At 28.9% G+C, this 14,598-nt stretch overlaps 2 protein-coding genes across 3 annotated transcripts in view; one reads left to right on the forward strand and one right to left on the reverse strand.

Annotated features, from left to right (window-relative positions):
* Positions 1 to 3,900: 3,900 nt before the first annotated feature.
* LOC122510124 overlaps positions 3,901 to 14,598 on the reverse strand; it is an 87,380-nt gene continuing 76,682 nt past the window's right edge. Inside the window, exon 8 of the mRNA XM_043624557.1 lies at positions 3,901 to 4,019. Within this exon, the coding sequence (XP_043480492.1) occupies positions 3,901 to 4,019 (119 nt within the window). The remainder of the gene's footprint in view (positions 4,020 to 14,598) is intronic.
* Positions 5,837 to 12,852, forward strand: LOC122510122. 2 transcript variants are annotated; one of them, XM_043624552.1, is made up of 10 exons: positions 5,837 to 5,936; positions 7,516 to 7,572; positions 7,993 to 8,364; positions 8,421 to 8,768; positions 8,844 to 9,287; positions 9,438 to 10,579; positions 10,918 to 11,066; positions 11,134 to 11,193; positions 11,261 to 11,338; positions 11,453 to 12,852. In XM_043624552.1, the coding sequence occupies exons 1-10, from the start codon at positions 5,898 to 5,900 to the stop codon at positions 11,770 to 11,772; spliced, it is 3,009 nt and encodes a 1,002-aa protein (XP_043480487.1). In that variant the 5' UTR covers positions 5,837 to 5,897; the 3' UTR covers positions 11,773 to 12,852. The 2 variants fall into 2 exon arrangements, with proteins under 2 accessions (XP_043480487.1, XP_043480488.1); XM_043624553.1 differs by having other exon boundaries at positions 8,454 to 8,768.

Here is a 14,598-nt window from a genome sequence, read left to right on the forward strand (position 1 = left end):
TATTTGAAGAGGATAAAAATCTTTTCAACAGTCTGAAAGCAGAAGCTGTAAAAGGTGATGTATATTTAAGAAATCGTGAAGGACCTTCCAATCAGATAGAGTTTGTTCCTGAGGGAGTTGACCAGTAGAAGACAAAAAAATGTATTTACCATGTGGAGAAATGTTATTATGAAAAATTTACAACTTGAATCCATCATTTACAAAGCAAGATGTCGTTGGAGCAGAACTGAACATAAATGGGAATATAATTTACCAAAAATTGAACTAAGAAGCAGCCATCCAAGAGTATCATTGTCTTTGGAGCTTTAAGAATGGAGCCTTTTGTGTGATGCAGTAAAACATATCATGCGATTTTTCAACGGACATCGTGATGCAACAGTGCTGGATTGTGAAACGTTTACAATACGTTTTAGTGCTACATATCGTTTAATATCAATTAAGCGTTTAGATCAATCTTTTACATTTAGTGAGACTTCATTTGCAATATTTAATGAACTTATTCCTTGTGTTGAACAAAAATATGTAGAACTATCAAAATTCAATTTGCAGTATAGTAAAGATATAATTGTAAACTTTATTGCAGAATTAATCTTTAAAAATAATGTAAAGTCTACAAAACATGCCACGGATTTTATTAAAAAACATTACAGTAGAATACTTCAAAAAGTGATGTGAAGAACTAATGTTTTAAATTTAGAGACATTACTGCTGGAACTTGTCACATTTCACTGTAAACAAATATTAAATGAAGCTATTCATCAAATGTCAAATATTCAATGTGTAAATGGTAAATTATTGTAAAGAGAGGATAAATAAATACAAAATACATACAATTTAATTTATTTTTATTTTAATCTTTCTCAAATACATTATAATTCAGATTCGTTTATCCAACTGTTATGAGAATTATCAAAACCTAACCATTTTACAAATACATTAGATCCTCGTGTTTTTAATACTTTTTCAACTAAATATACATCTCGATATATAACTTTAGAAAGTTCTTGCTCGTAAAAACATCCGCTTATTGGATTTTCCATTTTCCTGATAATCCTTCAAGATATATATTATTGGATTAGTATTTTTTACATCGCTTATAGTAAATATTTCTATAGTCCAATTTGGTGTATAACCTTTCTCAAAAACATGTTTAATTTTACTTATACGTACTCTATCTCGAACTTTAAATTTCTTATTATATTGCCTGTTTAGTAAAACTTTTTTAAATACATTAAACAACAAATTATTTTCATTTTGAGCATTTACATCTATTGGTTTCATTTTTATTGTCCGATGTTTACTATTATTATACGCATTTACTAAATCACTTCATATGTCTATCCACTTGTAATTACCGCGTAAACTAAATTGCATACACATTTTATTCTTTAAAGCACCGTAATCTGGGGCTATTAGGAACAGATTTCAGCTTTAAAGTCTTGCAGCTTTTTTTTATTGAAATATTGCCTTAATTTTTTTTCTTTTCTTGATCTTGGCGAGCACTTTGAAGGGTTAAAGAATTGTTTTGATCAAAGCTGAAATTTTAAGCAAAAAATACGAAAAAGACGCATTTGTTCGAAATTACAAAATGGGGCTATAAGGAACAAGGCGGTAAAACTATTGGAAAATGTATTTAAAGTGAAAGAAATTATTTTTTATTGATCGAAAGTAAACACAGAATATAAAACAAATGTAAAAACAAAACTAAACGTTGCTGGTATCATCAGTTGAGGTCGATGATGATAACTGGTCGTTTTTTGTGACTTGTCGGTACTAACACTCTTTTACAATTTCGAACCATCTTTGAAGACTAAAAACCAAATTAGGTGATAAAAAACAAACGAAATTACGAAAAACTTACGTTTTGACAACACACTTTAACAATTCGGAAGAAATAATTGTGTTCCTTATATACCCGCCGTTTGTGAATTTTGGTTTTTTTCTCGTAAATCTTACTGTGAATACAAAATAAACGTATTTCTTACTTAGTGAACTCAATAAAACTTCCCATAATAAATCCCTTTAATAAAAAAAATTACTTTGAGAAGTTAAAATAGGAACACCTTACCTCGGCAATCAAATGTTTCCCAAGTTTGAAATTTCACTAAAACACAATTACTCACTTACAAGCTACTACTGTTCACAAAATTATTAATAGTCGCAATTATTGCATTGAATAGTATTGGCAGTTACCCCAGCAACAATTTTTCAAAAGCAAGTAACACAATTTATTCATACACGGCCCCGATAACTTCAACTCCACCCGAACACAGAGTCTTGTTCCTTATAGCCCCGGTTTACGGTACGATTAAATCGATCACAAATTGACGCTTTCAAATTACTATGAGTAGAATACAAATTAATGTTATAATTTTTATTAAGATTTTCTGCTGTCTGCTGTCTAATTGTAAAATAATCTCTTTGCTGGTAGACATGCCGCGTAAAAATGAGTCAAGGATGGCAGCACCCTGGGAAAAGGTTTCAAAAAGTTGGTAAAAACCTCGGCATAAGCCAAGGACCAGAAAGATCATAACCGAGGCAAAACCCTGGCTAATGAACGCTTCCCAGGGTATACAAAATGCCTGGCTAAACAGCAGCTGAAAAACACAAGAATCACCAGTTCAAGAACCTAACAAAACCCTGGCTAAACTTTTCACCATGATACACGGAACTTTGAAATTTTTCTTTTTACTTTTTCGCAATTGCCAACCCCGGGACAAGCCTGGCATCACCATTTACCATTTTTTTCACCCTCAAAACCGCAGCAGAGGAACTTTGAAATTTATCATTTTACTTTTTCGGAATTTCCAACCCCGGGACAAGCCTGGCATCACCATTTACCATTTTTTTCACCCTCAAAACCGCCGCAGAGGAACTTTGAACTTTTTCTTTTTCGGAATTGCTAACCCCGGGACAACCCTGGCATCACCAGTTACCAATTTATTCATCCGCAAAACCACCGCAGAGGAACTTTGAACTTTTTCTTTTTCGGAATTGCTAACCCCGGGACAACCCTGGCATCACCAGTTACCAATTTATTCATCCGCAAAACCACCGCAGAGGAACTTTGAAATTTTTTTTTTTACTTTTTCTAAGTTGCCAACCTCGGGACAACCCTGGCACCACCTTTTACTATTTTTTTCACCCGCAAATCCGCCGCAGAGGAACTTTGAACTTTTTCTTTTTCGGAATTGCCAACCCCGGGACAACCCTGGCATCACCAGTTTCCATTTTTTTCACCCGCAAAACCGCCGAAGATGAACTTTGAACTTTATCTTTTTACTTTTTCAGAATTGCCAACCCTGGGATAACCCTGGCATCACCATTTACCTTTTTTGTCACCCTCAAAACCGCCGAAGAGAAACTTTGAAATTTTTCTTTTGATTCTTTTTGAATTGCTAACCTCGGGACAACCCTGGCATCACTTTTGAAAAGTCGTTTTACCTGCAAAACTGACGTATAAGGACTTGGAAAGATTTCTTTTTAATTTTCGGTTTTTCTATCCCTGAGAGAACCCTGGCATCACTTTTAAAAAGTCTTTTTACCCACAAAACCGCCGCATAGGAACTTTTAAAATTTTCTTATTATTTTTTTTAATTGACAACCCCGGGACAACTGTGGCATCTCTTTTTTATCATTTTTTACACTTGCAAAACAGCCACATAGAACTTTGATATTAATTATTTACCTAATAATATTTGACTAAAAAATAACATACATTTTTCTAATAATGAATGAGATTTAATCCAAGACAATAATTTGATATAAATTTTTTTTCTTTTTTATTATTCAGTCCTTTTTTTCTTTGGAATTGATTCATCCTTGCGCTCCAAATCTTCTTTTTTGTTATTCTCTGATTCTTCACTTTCTTCGTCTTGCTTCTCCGGATTTTTTTTTGTTTCATTTGTCTACTGGGATGTAAATTCTTTTTCTGGGATTTCGGAGAGTGCAGCATTGACTATTTAAAGTGTCTATATATTTTTCATAGATTATTCCTTTTGATTTTGTCTTCACATAATCTAAATAATATTTTTAAATAATTTATATGTATATATATATATATATATATATATATATATATATATATATATATATATATATATGTATGGAGTGTACCTTGTCACCTCCGATTTAGATAAACAGTAGACGTTGTCGCCTCATATACAACGCTGTCACCTCCGTTTTCGGAGGTGACAACGTTTTGACAATTTTTCAACGCAAATCGACTTGAAATAATGTCTAACGTGATTTGCCGAAAAAACGTTTTGAGGAGACAAGGACTATTCCGTACCTACAGTGATGACGTCTTAGTTCAGGCGTATATCACAGGCGCTAGTATCGTCATACAATGCGATACATCCTGCACGTTGTCACCTCCAGTGTATATATCGACAGTTTTAAATACAGCGTCGACGTTCTCACCTCTAAAATGTGGCAACACTGCATAAGCGTTTGACAGCGTGCTGTTCGAGTTTTCATGTTTTTGAGAAGCCAATGATGCTGGTATATCGGCATAAGCATGCAAATCGACCTTTGCCTTTTTTTAGTTTGTTTTGAACCATGACAACTTTAAAAAAAAGATAGCATCTCCATAACTTATATGTTCAGTTTTTAACATAATTAGCTGAATTCTGATATATTTCTCAGTTTTAATTGAACTTAAAATATTACATGTTTAATTGCAATTTGTTTCGTTAAATATTCCATCGTAAGATAAATAATTTCCAAAAATTGCTACGCCTCCAAAATTTACATTTTTTGCAAGTAATAGATTAAAAAACGTTTTTAATATTTTAAAAATTAATCACTACTTTTCTAACTTCAAACACTTTAAAAAATTTTTGAATTTGAAAAACAAATCAAATTAACTTTCGGCAAATTAAAATTGTAATTTAAAAATTCTCATTATTATGTTTTCATTTTTCTTGAAATTAAAGTTTTTCTTTGTTACTTAAAACTTATCAAATTGGTTTTTCCTAATTTTTTAAAGCTGAAATCCGCAACGTTTTTAAAAACAAAAAATTAATAAATTAATTTTTTATCACGTCAATTGTTCTTTAATTTTGATGTACCCAAATTTAATTAACTTAACACTTTTTTACACAAAAATTATTTCCAAATAACTTGAATTTAAATCCAAAGTGATATAAATCGTCTCATTATTTTTTTTTGTTTTTAAAAAATTTGCAAACTTCAGTCTCATACTTTCATCTTCTCAAAAAATAAATAAACTGCAATAGCAAGTGATTCTATCTCTACAAAGAAACAAAGTTTTAGTTGATAATAATGAGTTAGACAAATGTTCAATTATATTCGTAATAAATAATTCCTTTTCTTGATTTTACTTTCGTTGAATAGCTGAGGCAAAAAATGTAAAAAATATATTTCTTTAAGACCCTTTTTATATTTCCTCGAAAACTCATTCTGGCATCTTTATAACCATGAAATATTTTATAGAAAAAAATCTCACCTTTATAATAAAAATTAAAAGGTGCATGAATTACGATGGAAAGTACATGAAAAATTATTTAAAATTTATTTTATAAAAACTAAAATTTCTATAGGGTAATAAGTACAGATTTGAAAATAACGATATTACATAAATCTATAATAATAGCATGCAATTCTCGTTTACTTTAGAGTGGGAAGAATTCTTGTTTCTTAAATATGGTCCAATACAATGACCCTTCTTCCACTCTTAGGAACAGGACATTATCTCTTAATCGATTTTTAATAGTAATGTAATTACTTTTTAATGAATTGAAGAATATTTGCGTAAAGACTAATTGAAAAAGTCTAACTTGTCATTCCGTTTTGATCTGTGCGTGAAGTAAGAAGCAACAGTTATTTTCTAAATATATTTGTGAAGTGTTTAAGAAGATTACTTACACTGTAAAATGGCATCAAGAGCCGAAAAAATAGTGAACATGTGTAAGGTAAGTAATTTAGATTATTCATTTAGTTATAATTTTAATTTTTAAATTCTCAAAGGAATGTCTTTTGTGAATCAAATACATGAATTAATTCAATGTTCAAAATAAATTATTTTCTATGTTCAACTATTAAATATACCTTTAATTTAAAAACAATTCTGCACACAGAGACATATGTAATGTAATCCTAAAAAATCGTCTTTTTATACTTCTTTCATGATTCTAAACAATCTATCATATAATATTTTGTTACTACTTGTCAATATTTAAAAAAATATTAATTTTTTTAATAACTTAAACTAGCTAAAAAAATAAATAAATAAAAAGTAAAAATAAATAAAAAATAAAAACTAACATTAAAAATACTTCAATTGACCTATTTTTAATATATATTGTGCAGAAATTACGAATTAATTGGAATTTTGAAAACCAAAAATTGTGAAAAAATTCATTTTCACATTTCTTTTGTTTAAAAACTATTGTGTAACTACTAACTATTATAACCATCTCATGGATTACATAAAAAATACATTTATTGGAAAAAAATTGATTATTTTAAACTTTTTTATCAAAAGTAATTTTTATATTTCAATTATTATTATCTCTACCAGAGAAAAATAACGACGTTTAACGTCTCACGTTCAATTTACTCAATAATTAAATCCTAATGTTCACATTCCATATGTATTTCTAAAGTCAAATATTATAAATATGTTTTAAGAAATAATTATAATTTCTAACATAACGACTTCTACATATTCTTCTAAATTTCTTCCAAAATAATTTCTTCTAATGTTATTAAAAATTAATTTTTTTAAGAAAAAGTTGAAGTTTGATTTATTTTAAATATCAATTATCATAAGCAAATTAGCAACTTAACTTACACCTAGAAACTTTTTGAACCGAATATAATTTATGCAAATTAAACAAAAATATATATTAGCAACAGAGCCTACTAATAACCCATTTTTTGAAAACTAATATACATTTATGTAGCTCTGAGACAAATAGCTTTTCTGTGGGTTAATATTTCAGAAAAAGATTATTGTTCTTCAATATTACTAATTAATCTTTAATAATTATTATTGTTTATTCATACAATTGGTTTTAACTATAACAATTATTCTATATACTATTATTTTTTAAAGATGAGTAAAATTTATTGCAAAGAAAAATAAATATTTCTGAATGTATTAAATAATCAATTGAGAATGTTTTTAATGTAAATATAATTATAATTTAATAATTAATTTAAATAATTCAAACTTCAAAATCATTCGCTTGTTAATAAGAAATTTTGTTTTTGTTTCTTTTTATCTACAAAAAACAAAATTCATTCTTTCAAAACCTGAATTAAAGAATGGAAAAAAAATTTTCCTCTGTTGAATGACAAGAAATAATTCATATAATTTACTAAATTGTAACTTATATTAATGGCCAAGGGAGCCCGACTTTAGGTCGGTCGGGCGCTAGTCGTGAACTGGGAGGGGAGCCCAGAAAAAAGTTGGCATTGGCAATAAATTAAATGTAAAGAATTTTAACTTTTAAAATATTTTAATTAATATTTAATAATTATTTGCAGAAACAACAAACAGACGACGATTTTAAAGAAGAAAGTGGGAAGATGATACGTGTACAAGTAAGTTTTTTGTTCAGAACGGGTATGTAGCTTATAAAAACATTGAAAATTAGTTAAAATTACCATGTAATTTTACAATAATATTATGGTACACTGAGATAAATGAATGGTTAGAGCAAGTACTTTTTTATTAGTAAAAGCAAACTTTATTCTCCCGTCTATTTAATTAGTAAAATTATTTTATTTAATATTAAATGTTGATTGAAATTTTTTTTAATTTTTATGGAGAACAAAAAAAATTAATTTTAATTAAAATTTTGACTTATATTATATTGACTTATATAATAATTAATAATAATAATAATTAATAATAATTAAAAATATATATTTTTATATATTTATATTATATATATATATATATATATATTTTGCCTTATATTATTAATAAAATTTCAATTACAATTTTTTACTATTAAATAGAACTGGGTGAATGACAGATCTGTGGTTGTGCCAGTTGGAACTGAACCTATTAACGTAACGAAAAATGTAAACAACACATCACCGTTAAAAAACTCTGTGGAAACCGGAACCTATGTACTAAATACTACATTGGAACGTAACATCGAAGATCCATATGAGTTTACAGAAAGCAGCAGTGAAGTTGATAGTAAGCAGGTCATGACTGTTGAGGAGTTAATGAAAAAATATGATGTGATAACAGGAACTCGAATAACAGATATCACAGTGGAAGAAGACGTCGAATATGTTCATGACCCTGGAAAAATCATGAGTAAAATTTGTAGCCCTCAAAACATGACTATTGAAGAAAATTCATGTTCGTCATTTAAAAGCGTAAGTAAAAGTGCAAATAGATTTTGAGTAAAGATTAATTTCAAGATTTGTTTCAGTCTTCTATAAAGTCCTTTGCAATTCCAATGCAGAACACTTTAAATTTGTCACAGTGGAATGACCAGCAGCAGCAGGAATATAGAAAGAACACACTCTTTAATGATGAAATATTTAATAACAATAGTACCAACTTTAGTTCTGTGAGTTCTGAGTCCTTTGATGATGATAGGGATAAGGATTTTAACATAGATGACTGTTCAGAAAAGAGTTCCTCCTATCTGGATACTGATAACGATGATATTGATGATAATCTTAGCAACATCTGTTGTTCTTTAAATAATGAGGCAACTGAAAATAGTACTGGGAGTAATAATAAAGAACAAATGTCAAACAATGAGAAGACTAATGTAAGAAACTTAAAATTTAAATAACCTTAAATTTAAAAATTTTAATTTTTAATTTTAATTAAAAAATTTTTTTAGGCAAAGAAAAATAATGAAAAGGAATCATGGTGTCCGTTTTGTGCTATCGACGTTTCATCAAAAAACTATGTAAGACATATGGAAAGATCTCATAAAGAAGAAAAAGAAATTAAAAACATTTTTAGTTTTCCAACCAAAAGTAAGGAAAGGAGGAAGGCTTTCGAATTATTTAGAAAGGCCACGAATTTTTCTTTATATATTAATGGAATTGTGAGACCGCTTAGGCAAACAAATGAAGCGGAAATGTCAGATTATTATCCGTGCATTTATTGCAAAGCGATGATAAAAAGAAGTTTTCTGACGCGTCACTCCACAGCTTGCAGTAAAAAAGGGTTAAATACTAATAAAAAAAATCACCGCAGTTATTTATCGAACTCACAAACATTGGCAGTTTGCTCTATAGATCCAACCAATGTTATTTCCAGATTGGCCGTGAAAGAACAGGTTAGTGTAATAAGCTTTATAATTAATGTTTTATTATTCGTCTATGGACAATTTAACTACCAATTTGAAATTATAATTTTGCATTATAAAATGTTCCACACTTCACATAAGATAATAAAATATATATTTGAAAAAATACAATATTTCTAGGTTTTCAATATAATGAAAGGGGATGCTATATCATATGAAGCTAAAAAAGATCTTCTCATCGTGCAGTTTGGAGAAAATTATTTAAAAAAACATAAAAGGGAACGAAAAGAATATGCTTGCAGTAACAGAATGCGTGAACTTTCTCGTTTGTTAATTGCGTACCGAGAAATTGTCCATGATGATAAAGTTTCGTTTAAAGATATTTTGAAAACCCGAAATGTAGATAATATTATCACAGCTACACGTAAAATATCAGGATACGATCATTTACAAAAAACATTCAATGCCCCCAGTCTTGCAATGCACATGGGCACCTATTTAAAAGATATTTGCGATCTACTGCAACAATTAATTTTGAAAAGAAGCTCTGGTTTTTCCACTTCCTCAGAAGCAGAATGTAATGCATGGTTAAAAGATTTAAAACATTTTAAAAATTTAATTACATCATCATGGAATGTAGAAATATCTTCTCTTGCAAACAAAGATCTACAAGAGAAACGTTGGAATAAACCATTGCTTGTGCCGCTGGTTAGTGACATCAAAAAATTCAGAGATGAAACACTAATACTTGCCAATGAATGTGTAGAGAAGTTTAAAAATTGTATAGACGACGCTATAATTTATAAAACTTTTGTGCACTGCGTTTTGGCTCTGATCATTCTTTTCAATCGAAGGCGAATAGGTGATGTTCAGTATTTAAAAATCCAGGATTACGAGAAGGAGACAATATCAAATTTTTCAGATTTTAAAAGTGCATTGTCAGAATCTGAAAATATATTAACAACAAAGTATAAACGTGTTGTCAATAGCGGTAAGGGATCCAGAGCTGTGGTAATTTTAGTGCCTGAATTGTTACAAAAATTTATGAAAATATTGTTGGAAGAGAGAAAGAAATACATTTCAATTGAAAACGAATATGTATTTGCATTACCTAGCAGTAAAATTAAATGGGGGCAAGGTGATGTGGCAATTCGATATTTGACACAAAAAATTGAATTGCAATATCCTGAAGCAATGACAAGCAATAAGCTTAGAAAACAAATTGCAACCGTGGCACAGATACTAAACATGTCGAAGGAAGATACAAGACAATTCTCTAAGTTTATGGGCCACACTGAAAAAACGCATGCAGAATTTTATGAGTAAGTAAATATTTTAACTAAGAAATGTTCTACATATATAACGCGATTTAAAGAAAGGGACCTTAGAAGCAAACGAATTATAGGTTATGTTTATGCATGATTTATCTTTCTTAAAAGTTCCTCTTTTATTATGTGAAGTCAAAATTAGTTTTTATTGAATATTTTGAATGAAATGAAGACTTTAACATCAGTGGTTTGTATTAATAGTTAAATATCTTTCTGTAATTGCACTCCAAATATTACAAACATAATCTAAAACATTTTGATTCTAAGGTACCTTTCATTAGATCGCGTCACATATATTCAAGCAAACATCATATACTGTTTTTAATTTCAAGGTTGCCAGTTGACATCTATCAAACAGCTAAAGTTTCCAAGCTGCTAATGATGATGGAAAAAGGATCACTTCCATTAGAGTTTAGAGGAAAATCTTTGACAGAAATTAATTTTGACGAAAATTCGGAATATGCTGAAGAATTTGCTGAAGGTAAAAAACACTTTTTATTGTACTGATTATACTAAAGCTAATTCTAACATTTTTGATCTTGATTTAGAAAGGGAAACTTCCGCATTAACTTCTGATGGAACCAGGATTGACAAGCAGGACAGTGAAGGTAATATTGTGCTTAAATTTTTATTTAATCTCCTTTGAGAAAAATGTTTAAAAAGTCATATTTTCAGATTTCCAGTTAGATGAGAATATGAATCTCGACTCATCTGACTTGACACAATCAAAGAAACAAAAAATTAAAAAATCTGGTAAGTTAAGTGAAACTTTATGCGAACGCGAAACTAGAAAAAATATAGTATATTAAGAAACAAAACTAAAAATTTTCTTTTAAGGAGAAAGCTGTAATATTTTTTTCTTTTCAGGTTGGTCAAAACATGAAATAGAGGAAATAAATTGTCATTTTACGGCATCAATGCAGAAAGGAAATTATCCATCATCACAAGAAATTAAAATCTTTGTTAAAGAAACGGGAAGCAAGAGAAGTGTGGCTCAAATAAAAGCAAAAATCCAACATTTATTTAAAAAAAAAAATAGTTTTTATGTAAATAATTCTGCATTTCACCCGGCGAGCGTAAGGTTAAAATTTGTAACACCGAGTGTAAGGCTGGGTATTATTCACCCTGTAATGACTTTCTATTTAGATATTAAAAATGGCTCTAAATCCATTAAAGTTTTTTATTAGAATTGTTTAATATTAAGTTTACAACTTATAGAGCTCACCATAATAGCAGATGAGTAATATACCTAGGATTATTTGTTTCAGCTGGGCTGCGTGAAAAGTTAGTAAATAACAATAATAATTTGTTTAAACAATGTTGATCGAATAAATCCAGGCATATTTTTTATCTGTTATTATAGTTAACTCGATAAATTGCAAAGTTGGGAAAAAACTGCATCCTTCTAGGTGCAATGCGGTAAAAGTTAGTAAGTAACAATAATAATTTATTTAAACAATGTTGAACTAATAATTCCAGGTACAATCTTTATCTGCTATTATAGTTAATTCGATAAATTGCAAAATTTCGAAAAAACCGCATCTTTCTAGATGCGATGCAACAAATGTTAGTGAATAACAACGATAATTTGCTTAAACAATTGTTGAACTAATAATTACGGGTCCATTATTTATCTACTATTATGGTTAGCTTCTTAAATTGCAAAATTGGGAAAACACTGCATCTTTTTAGGTGCACTGGGATAATAGTTAATAATAATAATAATTTGTTTAAAAAATTGTTGAACTGATGATTCTGGGAACGCTATTTGTTCACTATAATAGTTAACTCTATAAATTGCAAAATTGGAATAAAACTGCAACTTTCTCGGCACACTGTTAAAAAAGTTAGTGAATAATAAATTGTTTAAACAAATGTAGAGTGAGTAGTAACATTAGTCAAATATAGTATTTGTCTGTTATAAACAATTATAAAAAATTACCTTAATGATTTTATGGCTTTTTTACAACATACAAATAAAAAACATTTAGTTTACTCCTGGTTGGTTTTAGAATTTGTGCACATGCATTAACAATAGTTATAAATAAACAATAAGAGATGTAAAAAAACCAATTGTTTAATTTAAGCCTTACTCTCGGTGGGTTAATATTCATTACGGATGTATTTTGTAGCATTTGTACATTATTTTATATGCATTACTTTAATTATCATATTATGCTAAGCTAAAATAAAATATTTGTAGCGGTTTCCTCAAAAATCATTTCTCTTTTAAATATGGAGGATTTTATGATAAATGTAGCACTCGAAGAGATTCGCATTCAATAATAATTAATAAAAATCAATCAGTAATAATTTTACTGAATTCTGTATTAAATTTAGAAATTATACTTCATCGTAAGTTTTTTATTATTTTATCCTTCAAACGTATGGTAATTAAATTCATAAAGTCGAAAATTATCCTTACGATAACAAGGACTGTGTCTGTTACATTAGGGAATTTAAAGAAAATTTAAAAAGTGCGAAAATGCATAATAGTTGTTAAAAACAATCTTTAGGAATTCTAAAGATTCTATAGTCCATGAATCTAAGTACCTTTAAAACAGTATAAGTAAAAATTATTACTACGTTCAAATCTCGTAGATATGACAACCTTGTTGGAGGTGAGTACGTATGGCAAGTAACTCTCTTCTATATATACAGGTGAGGTAGCTTCGTATGTGCTATACCTACGAAATATATATAAAAAAATTTTGAAAATTCTTACCCCTCTTTTGAGAATCGTATTAAGAAAGTCCCCCTTAACATAAATATGTTTAATTTTTTAAAATATTTTAACGAGAAATAGCGGAGGCGACAACGTGAGTCAGACTACACGGAGGTGACAAAGTATAGTCTATACATATATATATATATATATATATATATATATATATATATATTATTGTTAAAGTAGGATTTTAGAAATTTATTTAATTTGTAAATATTAATTTTTAAAAACTTCAACTAACGTGTCCTTCGGACGAAAATCTTATAGGTAGTGGATTCCCCCTCTACTTAGTTATTAATTCAACTAAGAGGTTGAGAACCCTACTCCTTGAATTTGGAGAAGATAGGATAGTTTTATAAGGTATTTTAAATTAAATAGAAACAATAGATTTTAGACAAACGTTAAGTATATTAAATCCCAAAAATCCCTAATACATGAAATATCTACTTTCTGTCCTTCTGAATGAAAGAAAGTGTAGTGTGTGTAATAAGAGTAGTATGTGTGTGGTGTGTAACAAAATACAATACTCACAACTGGACAATTCTGCTTACTAGTCACTTCATTCCAATGTTAATCTTCTTGGTTTTTCTCAATATTTCTTACGTAAGCTTTTCCCGGAAATTCGGAAATACCAGATCTAAGATCACTAGATCGATATTTCACTAGGAGCTTTTTAGACGCGAACTTTTGAATTACACAATTTAAGGACGTGAAAACTAATTGAACAAAGTTGTTTCAAGATTTAAATATTCCTTTATTATGAATTTATTCTTTTTGCTGACTTTGATTTTTAATTTAATACTTATTTTTCTCTTCGATTAATTTTCTGATATTATTTCTTTCACTTTATTTTTTTACTTGATTTTGTTTTAGCTTCTTTTTAGATAATTATTTTAACCACTTGTTTTCAATTTAAATATGATATATTTCTTTTACTCAACTTCAATCTTTAATTAATATGCGCGATTACTTTGATTATTCACTTTCTATCTAAACTTTTATTCCTTTACTTTTTTGAGAAAATTCCCTTCTTCAGGGATATGAACTTTATCTGATCTACACGATCTACTCGGCCAAATTGCCGGACTTGAACTTCAGGCTACAATGGCCTGGACTAAAACTGCGGGCCTAAACTGCCCGGGCTAACTGCCGGGTACAACGGCCTGGCTCAAACTGCCCAGATTTACCAGTGTCAATCAATTTTATTAAAAGACGATTTAGTGGGGAAATCGTTTGTTAAGTTTATTGCACTTGACTGTTGTCAAGCCAATTCTGCAAGCTTGCA

Source organism: Leptopilina heterotoma, unplaced genomic scaffold, assembly GCF_015476425.1.
Source record: "Leptopilina heterotoma isolate Lh14 unplaced genomic scaffold, ASM1547642v1 Lhet_67, whole genome shotgun sequence".
NCBI lineage: Eukaryota > Metazoa > Arthropoda > Insecta > Hymenoptera > Figitidae > Leptopilina > Leptopilina heterotoma.